This window comes from Ornithorhynchus anatinus, chromosome 2 (assembly GCF_004115215.2).
Source record: "Ornithorhynchus anatinus isolate Pmale09 chromosome 2, mOrnAna1.pri.v4, whole genome shotgun sequence".
NCBI classification, from domain to species: Eukaryota; Metazoa; Chordata; class Mammalia; order Monotremata; family Ornithorhynchidae; genus Ornithorhynchus; species Ornithorhynchus anatinus.
Genome location: NC_041729.1, coordinates 166092534 through 166119397, shown reverse-complemented (window position 1 = coordinate 166119397; position 26864 = coordinate 166092534). Strand labels below are relative to the sequence as shown.

Below are 26864 nucleotides of genomic sequence, written 5' to 3'. Positions count from 1 at the left end.
TCATCATTATTATCATTATTATTATTATTATTGAGCGCAAAGTGCCAGGTACTGTATTAAGCGCTGGGGTAGAGACTAGCTAAGTGGGTTGGACACAGTCCACGTCCCATATAGGGCTCACCGTCTTCATCTCCAAATAACAATAATGATGATGGTATCTGTTAAGTGCTTATTATGTGCCAAGCACTGTTCTAAGCAGTAGGGGAGATACGAGGTCATCAGGTTGTCCCAGGTGGGGCTGACAATCTTAATCCCCATTTTCCGGATAAGGTAACTGAGGCCCAGAGAAGTGAAGCGACTTGCCCCGGGTCCCACAGCGGACAAGCGGCGGAGCCGGGATTAGAACCCCCGACCTCTGACTCCCAACCCCGGGTGTTTTCCACCGAGCCAGGCCGCTTCTCTACTGGGGAGTTTCTCAGACGGGGTAAACCGAGGTCCGGAGAAGTGAAGCGACTTGGCCAAGGTCACCCCGTGTGACAGAGTCGGGATTAGAACGCAGGTCCTCCCGACGCCCCGGCCCGGGCCCTAACCATTGGGCCACAGGGCGCGGTGAGCCCGGAAAGGCTGAGGTTACGGAGAATCCCCTTGGTGGCCACGGGCTCGGTGAGCTTCGGGGGTGCTGCGTTCTAAATCGGACCATCCGGAGCGATCGCTTCAAAGCCGGTACTGACCTTGATGGCCACATCTTCGGTCTCGGCCGGTCGAAGGCGTCTCGACGGCTGTTCGTAGGCGTCCAGATGGTATCTCCCGGGCTGCTTCCTGTTTATCGTTTTCGGTTGCTGCGCGCCCCAAGGAATCAAGTGGAGGTTATGGTCGATACTTTCATTATAATAACAGTAATAACGCTGGTATCTGTTAAGCGCTTACTAGGTGCCGAGCACCGTTCTAAGCGCTGGGGGAGATAGAAGGTCATCGGGTCGTCCCGCGTGAGGCTCCCAGTGGATCCCCATTCTCCAGATGAGGGAACTGAGGCCCAGAGAAGTGCAGTGACTTGCCCACGGTCACACAGCTGACAAGCGGGTGTGTTCGTTAAGCATTCACTGCGGGCCGAGCACCGTTCGAAGATAATCAGGTCGGGCACCGTCCCACATGGGGATCGCAGTCTAAGCGGGAGGGAGAATGAGGATTGAAGAATAATAACGATAATGTTGGTATTTGTTCAGCGCTTACTCTGTGCCAAGCACCGTTCTAAGCGCTGGGGGAGATACAGGGTCATCAGGGTGTCCCACGTGGGGCTCACGGTCTTAATCTCCACTTTACAGCTGAGTCACTGAAGCACAGAGAAGTGGAGTGACTTGCCCAAAGTCACCCAGCCGATAAGTGACGGAGCAGGGATCAGAACCCACGACCACTGAATCCCAAGCCTGGACTTTTGCCACTGAGCCGCGCTGCTTCACTGAATCGGTACGGCTCAGTGGCTAGAACCCAGGCCTGGGAGTCGGTGGGACCTGGGTTCTAGTCCTCGTTCCGCCATGTATCTGCTGTGTGGCTCTGGGCACGTCACCTCGCTTCTCTGGGCCTCAGTTACCTCATCTGAGAAAATGGCGATTTAAAAAAAACCAAAGTGAGCCCCACGTGGGACAATCTGATGACCCTGTATCCACCCCGGTGCTTAGAACGGTGCTCGGCACATAGTAAGCGCTTAACAAATACCGTAGTTATTATTATTATTCGCTGGGCCTCAGTTCCCGCGTCTAAAATGGGGATGAAGACTGTGAGCCCCACGTGGGACAGGGACTGGATCCAACCCGATTAACTCGTATCTACTCCAGCGCTTAGAATAGTGCTTGGCACATAGTAAGCGCTTAGCAAGTACCATAATTATTATCATGTAGTTGAGGAGAAGGAGGCCCAGAGAAGTGAAGTGACTGGCCCAAGGTCACACAGCAGTTAGGTGGCAGGGTCAGGAATAGAACCCAGGTCCTTTGACTTCCAGGCCCGGGCTCTTTCCATTGGGTCGCAGGAGTAGGCGATGGTCTGATGTGATTCGGGGTATCGGGAGGGAATCGGGGAAGACTTGTCATAGGAGACGTCTACTATATCTTTGTGTCCTAAATCAAGCAGTTTAGCCAAGAGAGAAGAGCACAGGGCTGGGAGGCAGGAGACCTGGGTTCTAATCCCAGCTCAGTCATCAGAGGTCATGGGTTCGAATCCCAGCTCTGCCACTTGTCAGCTGTGTGACTATGGGCAAGTCGCTTCACTTCTCCGTGCCTCAGCATCTGTAAAATGGGGATTAACTGTGAGCCTCACGTGGGACAACCTGATCAGCGTGGCTCAGTGGAAAGAGCCCGGGCTTTGGAGTCAGGGTTCATGAGTTCGAATCCCAGCTCTGCCACTTGTCGGCTGTGTGACTGTGGGCGAGTCACTTAACTTCTCTGTGCCTCAGTTCCCTCATCTGTAAAATGGGGATTAAGACTGTGAGCCCCACGTGGGACGACCTGATTCCCCTATGTCTACCCCAGCGCTTAGAACAGTGCTCGGCACATAGTAAGCGCTTAACAAATACCAACATTATTATCTCCCCCAGCGCTTAGAACAGTGCTCGGCACATAGTAAGCGCTTAACAAATACCAACATTATCATTATCTGCCTGCTGCGTGGCCTCGGTTAATAATAATAACGATGGCATTTGTTAAGCGCTTACTGGGTGCAGAGCACTGTTCTAAGCGCTGGGGAGGATACAAGGTGATCAGGTTGTCCCACGTGGGGCTCACAGGCTTCATCCCCCTTTGACAGATGAGGTCACTGAGGCCCAGAGAAGCGAAGTGACTTGCCCAAGGTCACACGGCTGACAAGCGGCAGCACCGGGATTTGAACCCATGACCTCTGAATCCCCAGTCCGGGCTCTTTCCACTGAGCCACGCTGGCTAAGTCGCCTGACTCCTCTGGGTCTCAGTCTCCTCATCGGGAAAATGGGGAGGATAAATCCATCGATCGTATTTATTGAGCGCTTACTGTGTGCACGATCCTTTACTCTCTAATACTCGTAATGATAATGCTGGTATTTGTTGAGCGCTTACCATGTGCCGAGCCCTGTTCTAAGCGCTGGGGGAGATACAAGGTCATCATGGGGTCCCACGCGGGGCTCCCAGTCTTCATCCCCATTTCGCAGATGAGGTCACTGAGGCCCAGAGAAGTGAAGCGACTTGTCCAAAGTCACACAGCCGACAAGTGGCGGAGCCGGGATAAGAACCGGAACGTGAGCTCGTGGTGGGCAGGGAATTACCTCACTTGTAAAATGGGGATGGAGACTGTGAGCCCCACCTGGGACAACCTGATAACCTCCCCAGTGCTCAGAACAGTGCTCGGCACACGGTAAGCGCTGAACAAATACCACCATTATTATTATTTTTCCTGAGCGCCCCAGGAGTGCTGTGAACTTTACTAAGCGCTTGGAAAGTACCGCAGAACTACAAGAGAAGCAGTGCGGCTCACTGGGAAGAGCACGGACCTGGGAGTCAGAGGCGATGGGTTCGAATCCCCGCTCTGCCACTTGTCAGCTATGTGACTGTGGGCAAGTCACTTCACTTCTCTGGGCCTCAGTTCCCTCCTCTGTAAAATGGGGATTAAGACTGTGAGCTTCACGTGGGACAACCTGATGACCTTGTACCCCCCCAGCGCTTAGAACAGTGCCCTGCACCTAGTAAGCGCTTAACGAATACCAACATTATTATCACAAGACGCACTCTCCGTCCACAGAGAGCTTCCACTCTAACGAGACGACAGATATGCAATATTTAAATGGCACTTCTCTCTCTGGAGAACAAAAAAGAACTACATTTAGATGTTTGCCGGGTTAAAGGTCACTTGTAGGCTGGAGGGATATTTGAAATAAAAGAACAGAACATTTCTTCAGCCCTACGGGATCCGCTATCCCCGAAGGGAAAGAAAAACACAGCCAGGAACACTGTGACACTTGGGGCCGATTACGATTCGATTCAGTTTCATCTGAGCTAAAAATAGTTTTAAAAAGCCAACAGTCCCTTTGACCGGCTTGAGGAAGTTCCATCTGGGGAAGTTTCACTGTGACGAATTTGCCGGATGTTTTATCGTTCTGATTTTCGACGTCCGGGAAAATTCAGCATCTAAAACCTCTATTTCTTACCTAGGGGAGCTTAATTATGAATTCGATAAAAATCCACCGAGTATAAAAATAGAGTTTGATCGGCCTCAGATCCAGAACTCTGATCGCTCCCTTTTTCCATGACAGTGTTTTGTTTTGTTTTGATTTTTTTTTTTAACCACCACAGGAAAATTAAAGTGGGGAAGCAAAGTTTTCCCAAACCCTGCAAATCGCCGGGTGATGGAGAGAAATCAAACCCCAAGAGTTATAATATCTATATTCCAGAAGCCAAATAGCTGACAGTGGCCAGATTCAGACAGAAGAGGCGCAGCAGAGAGCCAATCAGTTTAAAGAATCGCTCGCCAATGGCTTAGGAGTCAGAGGTCGTGGGTTCGAATCCCAGCTCTGCCACTTATCAGCTGTGTGACTTTGGGCAAGTCACTTCACTTCTCTGGGTCTCAGTTCCCTCATCTGTAAAATGGGGATGGAGACTGTGAGCCCCATGGGGGACAACCTGATGATCCTGTATCTACCCCAGCGCTTAGAACAGTGCTCTGCACATAGTAAGCGATTAACAGATACCAGCATTATTATTATTATTATTATTATTATTGAGCGCCTGTTGGACTAAGAGTACAACAGAGTTGGCAGACACATTCCTTGCCCACAAGGAACTTACAGTCTGGAGAGGGAGAGATGGACGTGGTTGTAAATATATACACTATTTATACATTAATTTCTTTATACATAATAATAATGATGATGATATTTGTTAAAAGCGCTTACTCTGTGCCAAGCGCTGTTCTAAGCACTGGGGGAGATACAAGGTCATCAGGTGGTCCCACGTTGGGCTCACAGTCTTCATCCCCATTTTAGAGATGAGGTCACTGAGGCCCAGGGAAGTGAAGTGACTTGCTTAAAATCACACAGTTGATAAGTGGTGGAGCCGGGAATAAATACGAGAAGGAGCATGGCCTAGTGGCAAGAGCCCGGGCTTGGGAGTCGGAGGATGTGGGTTCTAATCTCGGCTCCGCCGCCCGTCTGCTGTATGACCTTGGGCAAGTCGTTTCACTTCTCTGTGCCTCAGTTACCTCATCTGGAGAATGGGAATGAAGCCTGTGAGCCCCATGTGGGCCAGGGACTGTGTCCAGCCTGATTAGCTTGGATCAGCTCTTAGTACAGTGCCTGACACATAGTAAGCGCTTAGCAAATACTATAATTATTATTACACCGTGGATATGGGCATAGTGCCGGGTGGGGGGTGGTCTGAGGGAGGTGATTTAATAATAATGGTAATAATAATTATGGTATTTGTTAAGCCGTTACTATGCGCAAAGCACTGTTCTAAGTGCTGGGGGAGATGCAAGGTCATCAGGCTCACAGTCTTAATCCTCATTTACAGATAAGGTAGCTGAGGCCCAGAGAAGTGAAGTGACTTGCCCAAAGTCACACAGCTGAGAAGTGGCGGAGACGGCATTCGAACCCACGACCTCTGACTCCCAAGCCCGGGCTCTTTCCACTGAGCCACGCTGCTTCTCGATTTGAAAGAGGGAGGCAGTGTGGTCTAGCGGTTAAGGGCTAAGCATCAGGAAACCTGAGTTCTAGTCCCACCTCTGTCACTCTTTTGCTGTGTGACCGTGGGTGGGATACTTAACCCCTCTGAGCCTCAGTTTCCTCCTCCTTCCCACCCGTAGGATTTATTGAGCACCTACTTTGTCAAATCCTCTTCTGTACCATCCCCCCCAAGGCCTTAGTAGAAGTATTAGGGGAAGCGGGATGGCCTAGTGGATGAAGTACGGGCCTGAGATTCAGAGGACCTGTCCGCTGTGTGACCTCGGGCAAGTCACTTCACTTCTCTGGGCCTCAGTTCCCTCATCTGGAAAACGGGGATGAAGACTGTGAGCCCCATGTGGGACAGGGATCGGGTCCAATTCGGTTATCTTGGATCCACCCCAACGCTTAGTACAGCGCCTGGCCCGTCGTAAGCGCTTAACAAATACCATTTAAAAAAAAAAAATACGGTCCCGTCTTTCCCACGGAGAAACCCTGTATGAAAGTAAAATAAATGAAACAACTGCAGCCTCTCGGTCTCCTCTCTCTATCTCACTATCCAATTAGGCAGAAAGCACTAGTCTGCAAGCAAAGCCAAACATTATTTTTCTGTATTTAAAACATGAAAGTAATCTGGCTTTTCTCATCGACTCACAGTGCTGCGTAGAAAATGCACTTATCAGCAGAATCCCAGTTAATCCTGCTCCTTATAATAACTCTGAATATTTATAAACACCGAGGGAACCACTTAATTTTCTCTGATAATCACAGTTATGGTATTTATTAAGTGCTTGCTCTCAAGGGCCATAGCCCCGTATTAAGTTCTGTGGTAGACAGAAGAGTTATCCGCTGAGAAAAAAGTCCCCGTGAACTCCTCGAGGGCAGGGATCCTGTCCAGGAGCTCCTCCGGGAATAATAATGTTGGCATCTGTTAAGCGCTTACTATGTGCCGAGCACTGCTCTAAGCGCTGGGGGAGATACAGGGCAATCAGGTTGTCCCACGTGAGGCTCCCAGTTAATCCCCACTTGACAGATGAGGTCACTGAGGCCCAGAGAAGTGAAGTGACTCGCCCACAGTCACACAGCTGACAAGGGGCAGAGCCGGGAGTCGAACCCATGACCTCTGACTCCGAAGCCCAGGCTCTGTCCACTGAGCCACGCTGCTTCCTCTACTCCCCCAGGCACCTAGTACAGCGCTCTGCACAAAATAAGCACTCAGTAAATACCACCGAATAACTGATTATACTCTGTTCCTTCTCCTTCCTGCAATTTATTAACTTCCATTTCTAGATGTGAGCCCGTGGTTGGGTAGGGACTGTCTCTGTTGCCGAATTGTACCTTCCAAGCGCTTAGTACAGCGCTCTGCACACAGCAAGTACTCAATAAATACGAGTGAATGAATGAATTGTACTCTCCCAAGCGCTCAGTATAGTGTTCGGATCACAGTAAGTGTTCAGTGAATACTTAATAATAATAATAACGTTGGTATCTGTTAAGCGCTTACTACGTGCAGAGCACTGTTCTAAGCGCTGGGGGAGATACAGGGTCATCAGGTTGTCCCACACGAGGCTCACAGTCTTAGTCCCATTTTACAGATGAGGAAACTGAGGCAGAGAGAAGTGAAGTGACTCGCCCACGGTCACACAGCTGACAAGTGGCAGAGCCGGAAATGGAACTCATGACCTCGGACTCCCAAGCCCAGGCTCTTTCCACTGAGCCACGCTGCTTCTCTACACTTGATCGATTCTTGAATACTTGAATACTTGATTGATTTTCCCACACTGGGCTCATAATGTCCCTTCTTTGACTCCCCCATCTTTCCCAGCCACGCTGATGATGATAACGATGGCATTTGTTAAGCGCTTACTACGTGCAGAGCACTGTTCTAAGCGCTGGGGGAAGGATACAAGGTGATCAGTTCGACTCGGACAACAGATGATATTTTCTCATTCCATTTTCTATATTGCTTATCATTTTAGAAGGCCAGGATGTATGGCGGCGTGTTACTGACTTTACAGGACTCCAGTTTGAGTTTGGCCGGTAGAGAGTGGAATTTTGTGCCCCCTGCTACATTGCGGACAATTTCGTCTTGTTGCCTTGTTTCTGTTTCATTCTGTTTTGCTCCGCCGTCTGTCTCCCCCGATTAGACCGCGAGCCCGTCATTGGGCAGGGATCGTCTCTATCTGTTGCCGAATTGTATATTCCAAGCGCTTAGTACAGTGCTCTGCAAATAGTAAGTGCTCAATAAATACTACCGAGTGAATTCTCCCCCGATTAGACCGTAGGCCCGTCCGAGGGCAGGGACCGTCTCTATCTGTTACCGATTTGTCCATTCGAAGCGCTCAGTCCAGTGCTCTGCACATAGTAAGCGCTCAATAAATACGATTGAATGAATGAATGAATTGAATGAATCCCCATTTTACAGATGAGGGAACTGAGGCCCGGAGAAGTTAGATAGAGGAGGTAATAATAGTAATAATAATATTACGAGGAGGATTAGGACGGAGTAGAGGCCGTTGGATATGGCAAGAAGGAGATCGCCGGTGATCTTCGAGAGGGCCGTTCCTGTGGAGCGAAGGGGACGGAAGCCAGGTTGGAGGGGGGACAGGAGATGATCGGAGGAGCGGAAGGGGACACAGAGGGTGTAGACGACTCCCTCGAGGACTCGAGAGAGGAAAGGCAGGAGGTAGATGGGGGGATAACTGGAGGAGCCGTGGTGTCAAGCCTGGATTTTTTTAGGATAGGGGAGACGTGAGCGTGTTTGCCTATCAACCTCCGCACGAACCAAAAACTTCTCACTCTAGGCTACAGGGCTCTCCATCACCTTGCCCCCCTCCTACCTCTCCTTCCTTCTCTCTGGACCCTGGGCCACGTTTATTGAGTGCCTCCTATGTGCCGAGCACTGTACTAAGTGCTTGGAATGGACAAATCGGTAACAGATAGAGACGGTCCCTGCCCTTCGACGGGCGAAACACGTCCTCCCGCCGTCCCGGAACGCCCTCCCTCTTCACCTCCGCCAAACTCTCTCTCTTCCCCTCTTCCAAGCCCTCCTGAGAGGTCACCTCCTCCGGGAGGCCTTCCCGCACTCAGCCTCCCCTTTCCCTCTGCTGCCCCTCTACCCCCTTCACCTCCCCTCAGCAAAGCCCCCTTTTCCCCCCCTTTCCCTCTGCTCCTCCCCCTCTCCCTTCCCCTCCCCTCAGCACTCTGCTCATCCGCTCATTTGTATATATTTTTTATTACCCTATTTATTTTGTTAATAAGATGTACATCACCTTGATTCTATTTATTGCTATTGTTTTGTCTGTCTGACTCCCCCGATTAGACTGTAAGCCCGTCATTGGGCAGGGACTGTATCTGTTGCAGATTTGTACATTCCAAGCACTTAGTACAGTGCTCTGCACATAGTAAGCGCTCAATAAATACTATTGAATGAATGAATGAATGAATGAATGAAATCAGTGGGGATGGAGCCACTGGAGAGGGCAGGGTTGAAGAAGGCGGTCAGGGAGGGAAGAAGAGAGGGGCCGAGTGTTTTCATCATTCATTCAATCGATCGTATTTATTAATAATAATAATGTTGGTATTTGTTAAGCGCTTACTATGCGCAAATCACTGTTCTAATAATAATGACGATGATGGCATCCGTTAAGCGCTTACTATGTGCAAAGCACTGTTCTAAGAGCTGGGGGATGCAGGGTGATCAGCTTGTCCCCCGTGGGGCTCACAGTCTTCATCCCCATCTTACAGATGAGGTAACTGAGGCTCAGTGAAGTGACTGGCCCAATGTCACCCAGCTGACAAGTGGTGGAGCCAGGATTAGAACCCATGACCTCGGACTCCCCAGCCCGTGCTCTTTCCACTGAGCCATGCTGCTTCTCTACTGAGCGCTTACTGTGGGCAGAGCACTGTACTAAGTGCTTGGAATGTACAATTTGCCAACCGATAGAGACCATCCCTGCCCAATGACGAGTGTTTTGATGAGGTCGAAGGAACGGGGTCGGACGCGCAGGTGGAGGGGGTGGATTTTGAGAGGAGGCGGTAGATCTCCTCTACAGAGCCTGCTGGAAAGGATAGGAGAGTTGAAAGAGGGGCAATAATAATAATAATGATAATAAGGGTATCTGTTAAGCGCTTACAATGTGCCAAGCACTGTTCTAAGCGCTGGGGGGGATACAAGGTCATCAGGTGGTCCCACGTGGGGCTCACAGTCTTCATCCCCATTTGACAGATGAGGGAACTGAGGCGCAGAGAAGTGAAGCGACTTGCCCAAAGTCCCACGGCTGACAAGTGGCAGAGCCGGGATTAGAACCCACAACCTCTGACTCCCGAGCCCGGGCTCTTTCCACTGAGCCATGCCGCTTCTCAAGAGGAGGCAAGAGGAGGGAGAGACCGGAGAGGAACAGGGGAGAGTTTAGGGAGAACACGCCTGGTGATTTCGATTTTCTCAATAAGGTCGGGGGCCGGCTCACTGGGCCAAAAGATGGGGGAGACTGGGAGGAATTTGAGGAGAGAGGTAAGCATCTGATAATAATAATAATGATAATGTTGGTATTTGTTAAGCGCTTACTAGGTGCAGAGCACTGTTTTAAGCACTGGGGTAGATCCAGGGTAATCAGGTTGTCCCCCGTGAGGCTCCCCGTCTTCATCCCCATTTTACAGATGAGGTCACTGCGGCCCAGAGAAATGAAGTGACTTGCCCACGGTCACCCAGCTGACAAGTGGCAGAGCCGGAATTCGAACCCATGATCTCTGACTCCCAAGCCCGGCCTCTCTCCACTGAGCCGCGCTGCTTCCCAACTGAAACAACTGGGGAGGGTAATGGGGAAGGGAGTCAGTTAGGATGGAGAAATCCCACTCCCTGGCAGAGGAAGGGCGCAGAATTAAAGCAGGCCAGGATGAAATGGAGGTGGATGAAGTGGACCCGATATGTGGATAATATTGGTATTTTTTAAGCGCTTACTATGTGCAGAGCACTGTTCTAAGCGCTGGACAGATACAGGGTCATCGGGTTGTCCCACGTGGGGCTCCCAATCTTCCTCCCCATTTTCCAGATGAGGGAACGGAGGCCAAGAGGAGAGAAGTGACTTGCCCACCGTCACCCAGCCGCCAAGTGGCAGAGCCGGCGTTCGAACCCATGACTGCGGATTTCGGCCGGCAGCGCTCTGCGCGGCCTGTGCACTGGAGCGAAGGAAGTCGACCGAGGAGGTCATCCGGGGTTGATTCTTGCGATCCAAACTGCTACTTCTCTGCTCCAAGCACTTGTCCTCTCCCGCCTGGAGGACTGAGGCAGCCTCCTTGCTGCCCTCCCGGCCTCCTGTCCCTCCAAAACCCCCGGCCACACTCCGCTCTGCTGCCCGCGTCATTTTTCGACAAAAACGCTCCGTCCCTGGTCTCCCCGCTCCTCAAGAACCTCCACTGGTTGCCCTTACAGAAACTCGGCTTCAAAGCACTCAATCCCCTCGCCCCCTCCTACCTCACCTCTCGCATTTCTTGCTACCACCCGGCCCTCACGCTCGGCTCCTCTAACGCCAACCTTCTCGCCGTTCCTCCGCGCCGTCTATCTGGCCACCAGACCACGGCCCGTGGCCCGTCTCCGGCTTTCATCTCCCTCCCTCTTCACGTCCAACGGACTCTCGCTCTCCCCGCTGTCAAAGCTTCATTAAAAACACATCTCCTCCAAGAAGACTTCCCAGATTTCATTTCCTCGAGAACCCCCGTTTCCCCTTCTCCCACTCCTCTCTGCGTCTCAGCTGCGTGACTGTGGGCAGGTCTCGGTGCCTCAGTGACTCATCTGGAAAATGGGGATGAAGACCGTGAACCCCACGTGGGACAACCTGATCACCTCGTATCTCCCCCAGCGCTCAGAACAGTGCTCTGCACATAGTAAGCGCTTAACGAATACCAACATTGTCATTATTATTAACTCCCTTGAGCTTGGATTTGCACGCTTTTAGTCATTTAGCCTCACAGTCCTTATCTACTTTTCTGGAATTTATGTATCTACATTAAAGTCTATCTTTTCCTCTGTTTTTTTTTTTTTAAATGCAATCGGGCCACGCTGCTTCTCATCGAACTGTAATCCTTTCTCCTTTCTGGAACACTCCATGACCCTTAAATGTTTAATAATAATAATGATGGCATTTGTTAAGCACTTACTATGTGCAACGCACTGTTCAACCGTGATCAGGTTGTCCCACGTGGGGCTCACAGACTTCATCCCCATTTTACAGTTGAGGTAACTGAGGCCCAGAGAAGTGAAGCGACTTGCCCAAAGTCACACAGCTGACAGGTGGAGGAGCCGGGATTTGAACCCATGACCTCTGACTCCCAAGCCGGGGCTCTTTCCACCGAGCCACGCTGCTTCTCCAATGTACTATGTACTATGTTTACTATGTACTAAGCACTGAGGTAGATACAAGATAATGGAGTCAGACACAGCCTCTGGCCCACACAGGGCTCACAGTCTGAGGTGGAGGGAGAGCAGGTATTGAAACCCCATTTTGCAGGTGAGGAAACTGAGGCAGAGAGAATAATGAGCATGAGTAATTACTGTCCTCGTTAAGCACCTACTATGTGCCAAGCACTGTCCTAAGCAGTGGGGTAGCTGCAAGTTAATCAGGTTGGACACAGTCCCTGCCCCACATGGGGCTCACAGTCTCAATCCCCATTTTACAGATGCGGTAACTGAGGCACAGAGAAGTGAAGTGACTTGCCTAAGGTCATAAGGGCATGGAGGAGAAGCAGCGTGGCTTAGTGGAAAGAGCCCGGGCTTGGGAGACAGAGGACGTGGGTTCTAATCCCGACTCTGCCACTTGTCTGCTGTGTGACCTTGGGCTAGCGGCTTAACTTCTCCGTGCCTCAGTTCCCTCATCTATAAAATGGGGATTAAAACTGTGAGCCCCACGTGGGACAACCTGATCACCTTCTATCCACTCCAGTGTTTAGAACGGTGCTCGGCACATAGTAAGCGCTTGACGAATACAAACCTAAAGCAGGCAACGGACGGAGCCGGGATTAGAACCCAGGTTCTCTGACTCCCAGGACCAGGCTCTTTCCACTGGGCCCTGCTGTTTCCCACTGAACTTTATCCTATTCTCCTTTCTGGAACATTAAACCAGAATGGCCTAGTGGGTAGAGCCCGGGCCTGGGAGTCGGAAGGTCATGGGTTCTAATCCCGACTACACCACCTGTCTGCTTCGTGACCTCGGGCAGGTCACTTCACTTCTCCGGGCTTCATTTACCTCATCTGTCAAATGGGGATGCAGACCGTGAGCCCCACGTGTAGGTATTTTATGTAGGTATTTGTTAAGCGCTTACTATGTGCAGAGCACTGTTGTAAGCGCTGGGGGAGCTACAGGGTCATCAGGTGGGCCCACGTGAAGCTCATAGTCTTCATCCCCATTTTACAGATGAGGTCACTGAGGTCCAGAGAAGTGAAGTGACTTGCCCACAGTCACCCAGCTGACAAGTGGCAGAGATGGGGGACAGGGACCGTATCCAACCCCATCTGCTTTCATCCAACCCAGCGCTTAGTACAGTGCCTGAAACATAGTAAGCGCTTAACAAATACCTTAATTAATATTTATTGCCCTTTTCCGAACGGAAGTCCAGAAAACAGAACTTACGGAAGTCGGGTGCTTCTTACACGACTCGAACGTCAAAGGGCTTTCGCTGTTTCTCCAGGGGTCGTCACCGATCTCATCGCTGAGCAGAAACTCGTTCAGCTTCTGGACGCTGAAAAAAATGAGAGGTTAAGTAGAGGTCAACGATAGCAGTTAATTAATTCATTCATTCATTCCTTCAATAATCGTATTTATTGAGCGCACACGGTGTGCCGAAGCACTGTCCTAAGCGCTTGGGAGAGGACGCTAGAACGATAAACGGACACATTCCCTGCCCACGACGAGCTTCCAGTCTAGAGGGGGAGAGAGGAAGCCCTGAGAGCCCCGATCCGGGAGCCAGAGGGCCTGGGTTCTAATCCCACTCCGCCACCTATGTGCTTCGTGATCTTCGGCAGGTCTCGTCACGTCTCTGTGCCTCAGTTCTCCCATCTGTAAAACGTGTCTACCGATTCTGTTACACTGTCCTCTCCCAAGCGCTTAGGACAGAGCCCTGCACACAGTGAGCGCTCAGTAAATACTATATACTAAATACTATATATACTAAATAAATAAATATATACTAAATACTCTCAATGTCTCCTCCTCAGCTTTCACCATGGCTTCTTGGGCTTAGCAAGCCTCTCCTTACGGACGGGGACGTATCGGCTAATTCTGTCGTACTGTGCTCTCCCAAGCACTGAGTAGTAATAATAGTAATAATAATAATAATGTTGGTATTTGTTAAGTGCTTACTATGTGCAGAGCACTGTTCTAAGCACAGGGGTGGATAGTAATGATCATGGTATCTGTTAAGTGCTTATTATGTGCCAGGCACTGCACTAATAATAATAATAATGTTGGTGTTTGTTAAGCATTTACTATGTGCAGAGCACCGTTCTAAGCGCTGGGGTAGATACAGGGTCATCAGGTTGTCCCACGTGAGGCTCACAGTTAATCCCCATTTGACAGATGAGGTAACTGAGGCCCAGAGAAGTGAAGTGACTTGCCCACAGTCACACAACTGACAAGTGGCAGGGCCGGGATTCGAACTCGTGACCTCTGACTCCCAAGCCCGTGCTCCTTCCACTGAGCCACACTAAACACTGGGATGGGTACAAACGGGTTTGCACTCAGTCCCTTGTGATGATGATGGTATTTGTTAAGCACTTACTATGTGCCAAGCACTGTTCTAAGCGCTGGGGGAGATACAAGGTCATCAGGTTGCCCCACGTGGGGCTCACAGGCTTCATCCCCATTTACCAGATGAGGTAGTTGAGGCACAGAAAAGGGAAGTGACTAGCCCAAAGCCACCCAGCTGACAAGAGGCGGAGCCGGGATTAGAACCCACGACCTCTGACTCCCGAGCCCGGCCTCTTTCCACTGAGCCACGCCGCTTCTCATGTATAATCTCGTTGGACACAGTCCCTGTTCCCCGTGGGGTTCACAGTCTAAGTAGGAGGGAGTAGGAATTAATCGCCATTTTACAAATGAGGGAACGGAGGCACGGCTAAATTGAATGACTTGCCCAAGTTCACCCAGTAGACAGGCGGCAGAACTGGGATCAGAACCCAGGTCCCGCGACACCCAGGCCCGGGGTCCTTCCGGCAGACCCAGGCTGCTTCCCTGATTTTAGTACTTATTTCTGATTCTGTTACTTGTAAATATTTTTCTGTCTGCCCGATTAGAAAGTAAATGAATTCCAGAGAAGGATGAGTTCTCCCGATCATTCAATCATTCGTTCATCCGATCGCGTCTCAACGGTAGGCGGCGTGGCCTCGTGGCTGGAGCACAGGCCTGGGAGTCAGAAGGTCGCGGGTTCTAATCCTGCCTCCGCCACCTTTCTTCTGCGTGACCTTGGACAAGTCACTTCACTTCTCTGTGCCTCGGTGACCTTGCCACTTGTCGGCTGTGTGACCGTGGGCAAGTCACTTCACTCCTCTGGGCCTCAGTGACCTCATCTGTCAAATGGGGATGAAGACTGGGAGCCTCACGTGGGACAACCTGATGACCCTGGATCTCCCCCAGCGCTTAGAACAGTGCTCTGCACAGAGTAAGCGCTTAACAAATACCAACATTATTATTATGATTATTACAAGGTGGGGGGGGGCTAAGACTTTGAGCCCCATGCAGGACAGGGACTGTGTCCAACCTGATTTCCTTGTGCTCTCCCCAGCGCTTAGTACGGTGCCTGGCACATTCAATAGTATTTCATTCAATAGTATTTATTGAGCGCTTACTATGTGCAGAGCACTGTACTAAGCACTCGGAATGGACAAATCGGTAACAGATAGAGACGGTCCCTGCCCTTCGACGGACTTACGGTCTAATCGGGGGAGACGGACGAGGAAGATAGCGATAAATAGACTCAAGATAGCAATGCTTAATGGATACCAGAATACCATTTATTGAGCGCTTACTGTGTGCAGCTTGGGAGAGTACAATACAGCAATACGGTCAATCGGTAGCATTTACTGAATGTTCACTGTGTGGCTCAGTGGAAAGAGCACAGGCTTGGGAGTCGGAGGTTGTGGGTTCTAATCCCGGCTCCGCCACTTGTCTGCTCTGTGACCTTGGGCAAGCCGCTTCACTTCTCTGTGCCTCAGTTCCCTCATCTGCAAACCGGAGATTAAGACCGGGAGCCGCCCCACGTGGGACAACCCGATTACCTTGTATCTCCCCCAGCGCTTAGAACAGTGCTTATATTCAGCGCTCACAACAGCGCTTGGGGCACACAGTAAGCGCTTAACAAATACCATCATTGTGATTATTCACTGTGTGCTGAATTGCACTTTCCAAGTGCTTAGTACAGAGCTCTGCACACAGTAAGCGCTCGATAAATAGGATTGAGTGAATGAATGAATGAATGAATAAATGAATGCACTAAATGATCTAACAGTGTTCAGTACAGAACATTTTCCCCAGTGGGTGGTCAATAAATATCATGACTAATAGCGCTACTTAGTCTTGGAGTGCCTTTGAGAAAGGGGCCGGGTCAGTTTTCTTTAAAAAAAGCTTCGTTTTCTTTGAGGAGAACAACTCTGGTGGTCGTTTCACTTGAAACTCCGAAAAGACAAACGAAGGGGCCCGTCCCAAGAATAGGTCCCGTCTACCGTAACTATCAGGAGTGATTGATTTGATTGATGATCGTAGAGATCAACTGGCCAGGCACACGTTCTTTGAAATGCCTTTGCCATGAGAGATGATCAGAAGTCATTTTTCCAACAGGCCAAGTTGTTTTTGGCGAATGAAGTCTTTGGAGAAGGTCCTTGGGGTGTTTTTAGGAACTCTACATAGACTATTCACCATCCAGATGAAAATGATTGAAAAAGCAGCACAAAATTTCAACATGGGATAGTGGATAGAGCTGGGGCCTGGGAGTCAGAAGGTCATGGGTTCCAATCCCAGCTCTGCTGTGTGGCTTTGGACAAGTCACTTCACCTCTCTGGGCCTCAGCCCCTCATCCGGAAAATGACAAGCCCTACGTTATTATTAGAGGAGAAAAATACGGGCAATAATAATAATAATTGTGGCGTCTGTTAGGCTCCCATTGTGTATCAGGAGCTGTACTAAGTGCTGGGGTGGATTCATTCATTCATTCATTCGTATCTATTGAGCGCTTACTGTGTGCAGAGCCCCGTACTAAGCACTTGGAAAGTACAGTTCGGCAACCAACAGAGACAATCCTTACCCAACAACGGGCTCACGGTCTAGCAAATCGGGTCGGACACAGTCCCCGTCCCACATGGGGCTCACGGTCTTAATCCCCGTTTTACAGATGAGGGAATGGAGACCCAGAGAGGCAAAGCGAGTTGACCGAGATCACACAGCAGACAAGTGAGCGAGGTAGAATTGGAACCCGGGTCCTTCCAACTCCCGGGCCTGTGCTCTACCCTGCAGAGAAGCAGCGTGGTTTAGTGGAAAGAGCTCGGGCTTTGGAGTCAGAGGTCATGGGTCCGAATCCCGGCTCTGCCACTTGTCAGTTGGGTGACTGTGGGCGAGTCACTTAACTTCTCTGGGCCTCAGTTCCCTCATCTGTAAAATGGGGATTAACTGTGAGCCTCACGTGGGACAAACTGATGACCCCGTATCTACCCCAGCGCTTAGAACAGTGCTCGGCACCTAGTAAGCGCTTAACAGATACCAACATCATTATTCTCTAATTATCTTCGACGATCGCTTGAGGAAAGAAAGCTGTCAAGGCAACCGTGTACATTTTTTAATCCAGGGTAAATATTTTCGGGCAAGAGCTTGGCAACGGAAGCCCCTTCGATTTGGCAGTGACCTTTCTTCCATAGAAAACAATTCCTATTCATGGAAAGTGAATGGCTCTGTAGAAATTCAGCGTGCACTGAACACCTCTGACTTTCCTTATCGGAAGTCTAATTTTAGAAACGCAGAGTTGAAAGAGTCGGGTCAGCTATCACCCCAATCACTCAGAGGAACTCCGCGGTTATTCGGTTAACGAGATCTGAGCCTGCTTGGGAAATCTAGGCCCATCAGCTCGAAGGTACACTGAAAACTGAGGAGCAGCGTGGCTTAGTGGAAAGAGCACGAGCTGGGGAGTCAGAGGACGTGGGTTCTAATCCCGGCTCCGCCACTTGTCAGCTGGGTGACCTTGGACAGGCCGCTTCACTTCTCTGTGCCTCACTGACCTCATCTGGAAAATGGGGATTAAGACCGGGAGCCCCTCGTGGGACGACCTGAATTCCTCAGATCTACTCCGCAGTGCCAAGCACATAGTAAGCGCTTAACAAATACCATCATTATTAGAGAAGCAGCGTGGCTCAGTGGAAAGAGCCCGGGCTTTGGAGTCAGAGGTCATGAGTTCGACTCCCGGCTCTGCCACTTGTCAGCTGTGTGACTGTGGGCAAGTCGCTTCACTTCTCTGTGCCTCAGTTCCCTCATCTGGAAAATGGGGATTAAGACTGTGAGCCCCACATGGGACAACCTGATTCCCCTGTGTCTACCCCAGCGCTTAGAACGGTGCTCGGCACATAGTAAGCGCTTAACAGATACCAACATTATTATTAGTATTAAAACTGCACACGGCACAGAAACGCTTGACCGGATGACTGCCTCAGCCTCTTGGCTGACCTCCCTCCCTCCTGGCTCTCCCCACTCCAGTCCAAACTTCACTCTGCTGCCTGGATCATTTTTTTACAGATACGTTCAGGACGTGTTACCTCACTCCTCAAGAACCTCCAGGGTTGCCCGTCCACCTCGGCATCAAACAGAAACTCCTCACTATCGGTTTTAAAGTCGTCCACCCCGTTGCCCCCTCCCCCCTCCCCTCCCTTCTCTCCTCCTCCATCCCAGCCCGCACACTCCGCTCTTCTAATATCAACCTCTCTCGCTGTACTTCGATCTCATCTGTCTCACGCCAACCTCTCACCTACGTCCCGCCTCGGGCCCGGAATTCCCTCCCTCCTCAAATCCCACAGACAATGACTCTCCCCACCTTCTAAGCCTTATCGAAGGCCCATCTCCTCCCAGAAGCCTTCCCCACCTCTGCCCTCATTTCCTTTTCTCCCTCTCCCTTCTGCACCCGACCCCAGCCGCACGTCCATATCTCTAATTTATTTATACTACTGTCTGTCTCTGCCTCTAGACTGAGAAGCGACATGCCTTAGTGGGTGGAGGATGGGCCTGGGAAGGTCATGGGTTCTAATCCCAGCTCTGCTGTCTGCTGCGTGACCATGGGCAACTCACTTTTTCTCCCTGGGTCTCAGTTCCCTCATCTGTAAAATGGGGATTGAGACCGTGAGCCCCATGTGGGACAGGGACTGTGTCAATTCATTCACTCATTCATTCATTCAATAGTATTTATTGAGCGCTTACTATGTGCACAGCACTGCGTCCAACTCGATTTGCTTGTATCCACCCCAGCGCTTAATAATAATATTGGCGTTTGTTAAGCGCTTACTATGTGCAGAGCACTGTTCTAAGCACTGGGGTGAATACGGGGTAATCAGGTTGTCCTCCATGGGGCTCACGGTTAATCCCCATTTTACAGATGAGGTAATTGAGGCACAGAGAAGTGAAGTGACTTGCCCACGGTCACACAGCTGACACGTGGCCGAGCCACGATTCGAACCCATGACCTCTGGCTCCCAAGCCCATGCTCTTTCCATTGAGCCGTGCTGCTTAGTACAGGGGTTGGCACATAGTGCTTAACAAATACCATAATTGTTATTAATATTTTCAGATCACCGTGGGCATGGAAATGTTCTTTTACATGATATCGTTGTACTCTCCAAGTGGTTAATACAGTGCTCTGCACCCTCGCTCCCCTCACCAATTCTGAAATTCCTCTGTCAGATGACAACCTCCTCACCTGCTCTCTTTCCCATACACCCCGTCCCCCACAAATCTATCCTTTCCCCCCCAGAGACCTCCGTGCTTTTGACCCCCCTCCAATATCCTACGGGCATCCTCCCCCATTTAGTCTCCATACCCAAACCACCTTCTCCTGACACCCAGATCGACCCCTTCGACACCACCCTCTCCACTGAACTGAACTCCCCTACTCCCCCGCCCCTCCTCGGGTCTCCTACTACTGACCCCCACCCCGGATCACCTCCAGGGTCCGCTTCCTCCGCCGTGGACCCCTCTTGGAGGAAATGCAGACATCCCTCTGACCTTGTCCACCCTAAATTCATCCTGACCTGCTTCAATTCAACCCTCTCCACTGCCTGCCAACAATACTTCTCTTTCCTAATTCACTCCCATAATGATAATAACGATGATGGTATTTGTTAGGCGCTTACTATGTGCCGAGCACTGTTCTAAGTAATGATAACGTTGGTATTTGTTAAGCGCTTACTAGGTGCCGAGCACTGTTCTAAGCGCTAGGGTGGACACAAGGGAATCAGGTTGTCCCACGTGGGGCTCACAGGCTTAATCCCTATTTTACAGATGAGGTCACTGAGGCACAGAGAAGTGAAGTGACTTGCCCAAAGTCACACAGCTGACAAGTGGCAGAGCCGGGATTCGAACCCACGATCTCTGACTCCAAAGCCCGTGCTCTTTCCACTGAGCCACGCTGCTTCTTAATGATGGTATTTGTTAAGCGCTTACTATGTGCCAAGCACTGTTATAATAATAATAATAATGTTGGTATTTGTTAAGCGCTTACTATGTGCCGAGCACTGTTCTAAGCGCTGGGGTGGACACAGGGGAATCAGGTTGTCCCACGTGGGGCTCACAGTCTTAATCCCCATTTTACAGATGAGGTAACTGAGGCACCGAGAAGTTAAGTGACTTGCCCAAAGTCACACAGCTGACAAGTGGTAGAGCCGGGGTTCGAACCCATGACCTCTGACTCCAAAGCTCTTTCTAAGTACTGGGGGAGATAATAATAATGACGGTATTTGTTAAGCGCCTACTATGTGCCACGCACTGTTCCAAGCACTGGGGGAGATACAAGCAAGTCAGATTGTCCCACAAGAGGACCACAGTCTTCATCCCCATTTGACAGATGAGGTAACTGAGGCACAGAGAAGTGGAGTGACTTGCCCGAAGTCACACAGCTGACAAGTGGCGGAGCCGGGATTAGAACCCACGACCTCTGACTCCCAAGCCCAGGCTCTTTCCACTAGGCCACGCTGCCTGTCTATCCCCACTGTCCCGGCCAGCTGTTCCAGATATTTAACTCCCTCCTCAAGCATCCTGTTGCCCCCGGTCCCCACCATCTTTTTCCCCTAATGACCCAGCTGTGGAAAAGCAGCATGGCTCGGTGGAAAAAGTCCGGGCTTAGGAGTCAGAGGTCATGGGTTCTAATTCGGGCTCCGCCCCTTGTCAGATGTGTGACTATAGGCAAGTCACTTAACTTTTCTGAGCCTCAGTGACCTCGTCTGTAAAACGGAGATTAAGACTGTGAGCCTTGTGAGGGACAACCTGATTATGTTGTATCCCCCCAGCACTTGGAACAGTGCTTTGCACATAGTAAGTGCTTAAAAATACCATTATTATTATTGTTAGCAACGAAATGGAAACCATCAGGCGTGATCTCCCTAAAATCTTCCCCTCTTCCTCCACCCTCTTCGCCTCTCCCTCTATTTGCCGCAGTAAGCCCTTTAGACCATGAGCTCGCTGTGGGCGGGAATGTGCCCGTTTGTTCTTATGCCGTACTCCCCAAGCGCTCAGTACAGTGCTTTGCCCATAGAGAAGCAGCGTGGCTCAGTGGAAAGAGCCCGGGTTTGGGAGTCAGAGGTCATGGGTTCAAATCCCGGCTCGGCCATTTGTCAGCCGTGTGACTTTGGGCGAGTCACTTCGCTTCTCGGTGCCTCAGTTACCTCCTCTGTAAAATGGGGATGAAGACTGTGAGCCCCACGTGGGACAACCTGATTCCCCTGTGTCTACCCCAGCGCTTAGAACGGTGCTCGGCACATAGTAAGCGCTTAACAAATACCAACATTATCATTATTATTATTACCTAGTAAGTGCTCAATAAATACGATTGAATCGCTTCTCGCCCCAACTTTTCATACCTTTTTAAAGCACGCTGTCCCTCCCTTCATCATCAAATGTTCATTTTCCAAAGGTTTCTTCCCCACTGTTATCGGACATTCCCACGTCTCCCCTATCCTAAAACAACTCTCCCTTGACCCCACGGCCCCCTCCGGTTATCGCCCCATCTCCCTCCTACCAGAAACAGCGTGGCTTAGCGGAAAGAGCCCGGCCTCGGGAGTCAGAGGACATGGGTTCTAATCCCGCTCCGCCACTTGTCAGCTGTGTGGCTTTGGGCAAGTCACTTCACTTCTCTGGGCCTCAGTTCCCTCATCTGGAAAATGGGGATGAAGACTAGGAGCTTCACGTGGGACAATCTGATGACCCTTGTAGCCACCCCAGCGCTTAGAACGGTGCTTGGCACATAGGAAGCGCTTAACAAATACCATCACTATTATCTCTCTTCAGACTCCTTGAGAGAGTTGTTTCCACCTGTCTCCAATTCCTTTTTTCCAACTGTCTCCTTGAGGCCCTCCAATCCGGCTTCTGCCCCTTTCACTCCACAAAAACAGGCCTCTCTAAGGTCACCGAACACTTTCTTCTTGCCAAACCCAACGGCCTCTACTCCATCCTCATCCTCCTCGACCTCTCGGCTGCCTTGGACACTGTGGCCCACCCCCTTCTCCCGGACACATTATCTAACCTCGGCTTCACGGACACCGTCCTCTCCTGACTCTCCTCTTACCTCTCCGGCGGCTCCTTCTCCGTCTCCTCGGGGGGCTCCTCCTCCACATCCCACCCCCTCACTGTGGGGGTCCCTCAAGGCTCATTTTTGGGTCCCCTTCTCTTCTCCATCTCCACCCACTCCCTCCCCCCTCACCTTCACATCCTTACTGAAAGTCCATCTCCTCCTAGAGGTCTTCTCATCTTCCTCATCTCCCACACCCTTCTGCGTCACCGACTTGCTCCCTTTCCTCCTCCCCCACGCTTTATATTAATATTTCAGTGGAAAGAGCCCGGGTTTGGGAGTCAGAGGTCACGGGTTCGAGTCCCGGCTCTGCCACTTGTCAGCTGGGTGACTGTGGGCGAGTCACTTCACTTCTTTGTGACTCGGTTACCTCATCTGTAAGATGGGGATTAACCGTGAGCCTCATGTGGGACGACCGGATTACCCTGTACCTATCCCAGCGCTTAGAACAGTGCTCTGCACATAGTAGGCCCTTAACATTATCATTATTACTATTTATCAATATTTATACTGATGCCTGTTTATTTCTATTGATGTCTGTCTTCTTCTAGACTGTGAGCTCATTGTGGGCAGGGATTATTTCTCTTTATTGCTGTATTGTACCTTTTCAAACGCTTAGTACAGAGCTCTGCACACAGTAAGCGCTCAATAAATACGATTGAATGAATGAATGAATGAATGAATGAATGGAGAACTCAGTCACTCAATTAACGAGCTGTAGGCAGATGATTCCCAAATCTCCATCTCCAGCTCTGACGGCTCTCCTTCTCTGCAAGTCGCATTTCCTCCCTGCCTTGGGGACATGTCTACCTGGCTGTCCCGCTGACCCCTCAACCTGAACCCGTCCAAAACTAAACTCCTTATCTCCCCACCCAAATCCTGCCTTCCCCCGTCTTTCCCATCACTGTAGACGATACCATTATCCTCCCTATATCACAAGCTCATAACCTTGGAACTGGCCTGGATTCCTCTCTCTAAAGAGAAGCTGCGTGGCCTAATGGCCAGAGTCCGGCCCTGGGAGTCAGAGGTCATGGATTCTAATCCCGGCTCCCCCACTTGTCTGCTGTGTGAACGTGGGCGAGTCACGTCACTTCTCTGGGCCTCAGTGACCTCATCTGGAAAATGGGGATGGAGACTGTGAGCCCCATGTGGAACAGGGACCGTGTCCTTCCCGATTTACTTGTATCTACCCCAGTGCTTAGTACAGAGCCTGGCACATAGTAACCGCTTTACAAATACCACTATTATTATCATTTTTATTCAACCCACATATTCAATCTGTCACCAAATCCTGTTGGTTCTACCTTCACGATTGCTAAAATTCTTCCTTTCCTCTTCACCCAAACCGCGGCCATGCTGATCCAAGCACTTATTCTATCCTGCCTCGATGACCTTATCAGCCTCCTAGCTGACCTCCCTGCCTCCTGTCTCTCCCCACTCCAGTCCCTACTTCACTCTGCTGCCCCGACCATTTTTCTATAAAAAACCTTCAGTCCACATCTCCCCGCTCCTCAGGAACCTCCAGTGTCTTACCGTCCATCTCCACATCAAACAGAAACTCCTTACCACGGACTTTAAATCACTCGATCAGTTCTCCTCAGGCTACCTCACGTCGCTGCTCTCGTTCATTCACTCGATAGTATTTATTGAGCGCTTACTATGTGCAGAAGCGCTCTCCCACCGCAGCCCGGCTCACACGCTTCGCTCCTCTCACGCCAACCTTCTCCATGGGCCTCCGTCTCATCTATCTCCCGGCCGACCTCTTGGCCGCATCCTGCCTGTGGCCTGGAACGTCCTCTTTCCTCAAATCCCACAGATAATTCCTCTTCCCTACTTCCAAGCCTTATTGAAGTCACATCTCCACCAAGAAGCCTTCCCTGACTGAACCCTCTTGTCCCAGTCATTTATTCATTCAGTAGTATTTATTGAGTGCTTACTATGTGCAGAACACTGTTCTAAGCTCTTGGAATGGACAATTCGGCAATCCCTTCTATGCTGCTCTTGTTATTTCACTCATCCTCCCTCTCAATCCCACGGCACATACGCACAGCTCTGTATATATCTGTCGCTTATTCATTTATCTATTTATTTATATTAATATCTGCCTTCCCCCCTTCACCGTAAGCTGGTTGGGGGACGGAATGTGACTGTTTGTTGTTATACTGTCCTCTCCCGAGAGCTTAGTACAGTGCTCAATAGTAAGACCTCTGTAAATGCCACTGATTGATTGATTGATTGATTGATAGGAGGGAGGACAGTTACTCATTCATTCATTTATATTTATTGAGCACTTACTGTGTGCAGAGCACTGTACTAAGCATTTGGGAGAGTACAATACAACTGATTCCCTATTTTGCAAAGGAGGGAACTGAGACACAAAGAAGTCAAGTGACTTGTCCAAGATCACCCAGCAGGTACCTGGCTTAGCCGAGATAAGAACTCAGGTCCTCTGACCCACAGGCCCGGGCTTTTTCCACTAGAGTTATATTTTTATTATATTTTATCAATAGAAATAAACAGGCATCAGTATAAATGTTGATAAATAGTAATAATGATAACGTTAAGTGCCTACTATGTGCCAGGGACCGTACTAAGCACTAGGGCAGATATAAGATGCAAGATGCGACACAGTCCCTGTTCCACGTGGAACTCACAGTCCTAGTGGACAGAGCCTGGGCTGGTAGTCTAAAGGACCTGGGTTCTAATCCTGCTCCACCACTTGTCTGCTGTATAGCCTTGGGCTTGTAAACGGGCCTCGGTTACCTCATCCGTAAAATGGGGATGAAGACTGTGATCCCCAAGTGGGACGGGGACTGTGTCCAACCTGATTGGCTTGTATCTACCTCAGAGCTTAGAACGGTCCTTAACAAATAGTAAGCGCTTAACAAATACCATCATTATTAAGTAGGAAGGAGAAGAGGTATTTGATTCCCATTTTACACTTGCCTCTCCCTCCCCACCTCCTTCAAGTGCACAGTTTTCCATCACACACTGGGAAACAGTGTGGCCTAATGGAGAGCACACGGGCCTGGGAGTCAGAAGGACCTGGCTACTAATCCCTGATCCTCCATTTGGCTGCTGTGTGACTTTGGACAAGTCACTTCACAACTCTGTCCCCCAGTTCCCTCATCTGCAAAATGAGGATGAAGACCGGGAGCCCCATATGGCTGGGACTGGGTCCAACCCTATTAATAATGTTGGTATTTGTTAAGCGCTTACTATGTGCAGAGCAACTATTCCCTTGTATGCACCCCAGTGTTTATTCAATAATATTTATCGAGCGCTTACTATGTGCAGAGCCCTGTACTAAGCGCTTGGAATTTTAGTGCAGTGTCTGGCACATGTTGTTGTCAAATGCCCTCGAGTCGTTTCCGACTCATCACGACTCCAAGGACACATCGTTTCCGGAATGTCCCGTCTAAATAATAATGCAATTTGTTATGCGCTTACTTTGTGCTGGGCACTGTACTAAGCACGGGGGTAGATGCAAATTTATCAGGTCAGGTACAGACCCTGTCTCACATGGGGCTCACAGTCTCAATCCCCATTTTACAGGTGAGGGAACTGAGGCACAGAGAATAATAATAATCATGACGATATTTGTTAAGCGCTTACTATGTGCTGAGCACTATTCTAATCCCTGGGGGAGATACAAGGTAACCAGGTTGTCTACGTAGGGCTCACAGTCTTAATCCTAATAATAATAATAATAATGGCATTCGTTAAGTGCTTACTATATGCCAAGCACTGTTCTAAGCGCTGGGGGGGTTCAGACGGTCCCACGTGGGGCTCACAGTCTTAATTCCCCATTTTACAGATGAGGTAACTGAGGCCCAGAGAAGTGAAGTGACTTGCCCAAAGTCACACAGCTGACAAGGGGCGGAGCTGGGATCAGAACCCACGACCTCTGACTCCCAAGCCCGGGCTCTTTCCACTGAGGCGCGCTGCTTCTCATGAGCCACGAGGTCACTGAGGCCCAGAGAAGTGAAGCGACTGGCCCAAAGTCACACAGCAGGCAAGTGGCGGAGCCGAGATTAGAACCCACGACCTTCTGACTCCTAGGCCTGGGCTCTACCCCCTATGCTAAGTGATATGCTCTTTGGCTGCAGAAATCTGGCATGTATATCCATAGAGTTTTCACCTGGCCCATATTAAGCGCCTAATAAATACCACAATTATCGTTATTATTGCCATTATTACGAGTATCTTTATCATCACTTGAGGCAACATGGAGCCCTCTCTCATTTCAGCAGAGGTTTAAGGAGCTGCTGGTTTTCATGCCTTTCTCCAAAATCAATCAACCCCACCGAGTTATTTAGTTTGGCTTGTCAAACGACGATTTATTGGGGTGAACGAGCGGCCCCGCTTAGGTCTGCGCGATGCATGTAAACCGAGGCGTGATGGATGTGTGCCTGCTGACGTCTGGCTAGGTGTGGCTTCGCTGTTATTCTTT

At 50.2% G+C, this 26864-nt stretch overlaps 1 protein-coding gene across 6 annotated transcripts in view; it reads right to left on the bottom strand.

Moving 5' to 3' along the window:
* Nucleotides 1-26864, bottom strand: part of ABCC9 (ATP binding cassette subfamily C member 9) — a 203996-nt gene that overhangs the window by 104896 nt on the left and 72236 nt on the right. For all 6 annotated transcript variants that reach the window (XM_029058306.2, XM_029058304.1, XM_029058303.2 and 3 more), the window contains 2 exons: nucleotides 13240-13348; nucleotides 672-779 (listed from right to left, as the gene is read on the bottom strand). In XM_029058306.2, the coding sequence (XP_028914139.1) occupies nucleotides 672-779; nucleotides 13240-13348 (217 nt within the window). The remainder of the gene's footprint in view (nucleotides 1-671; nucleotides 780-13239; nucleotides 13349-26864) is intronic.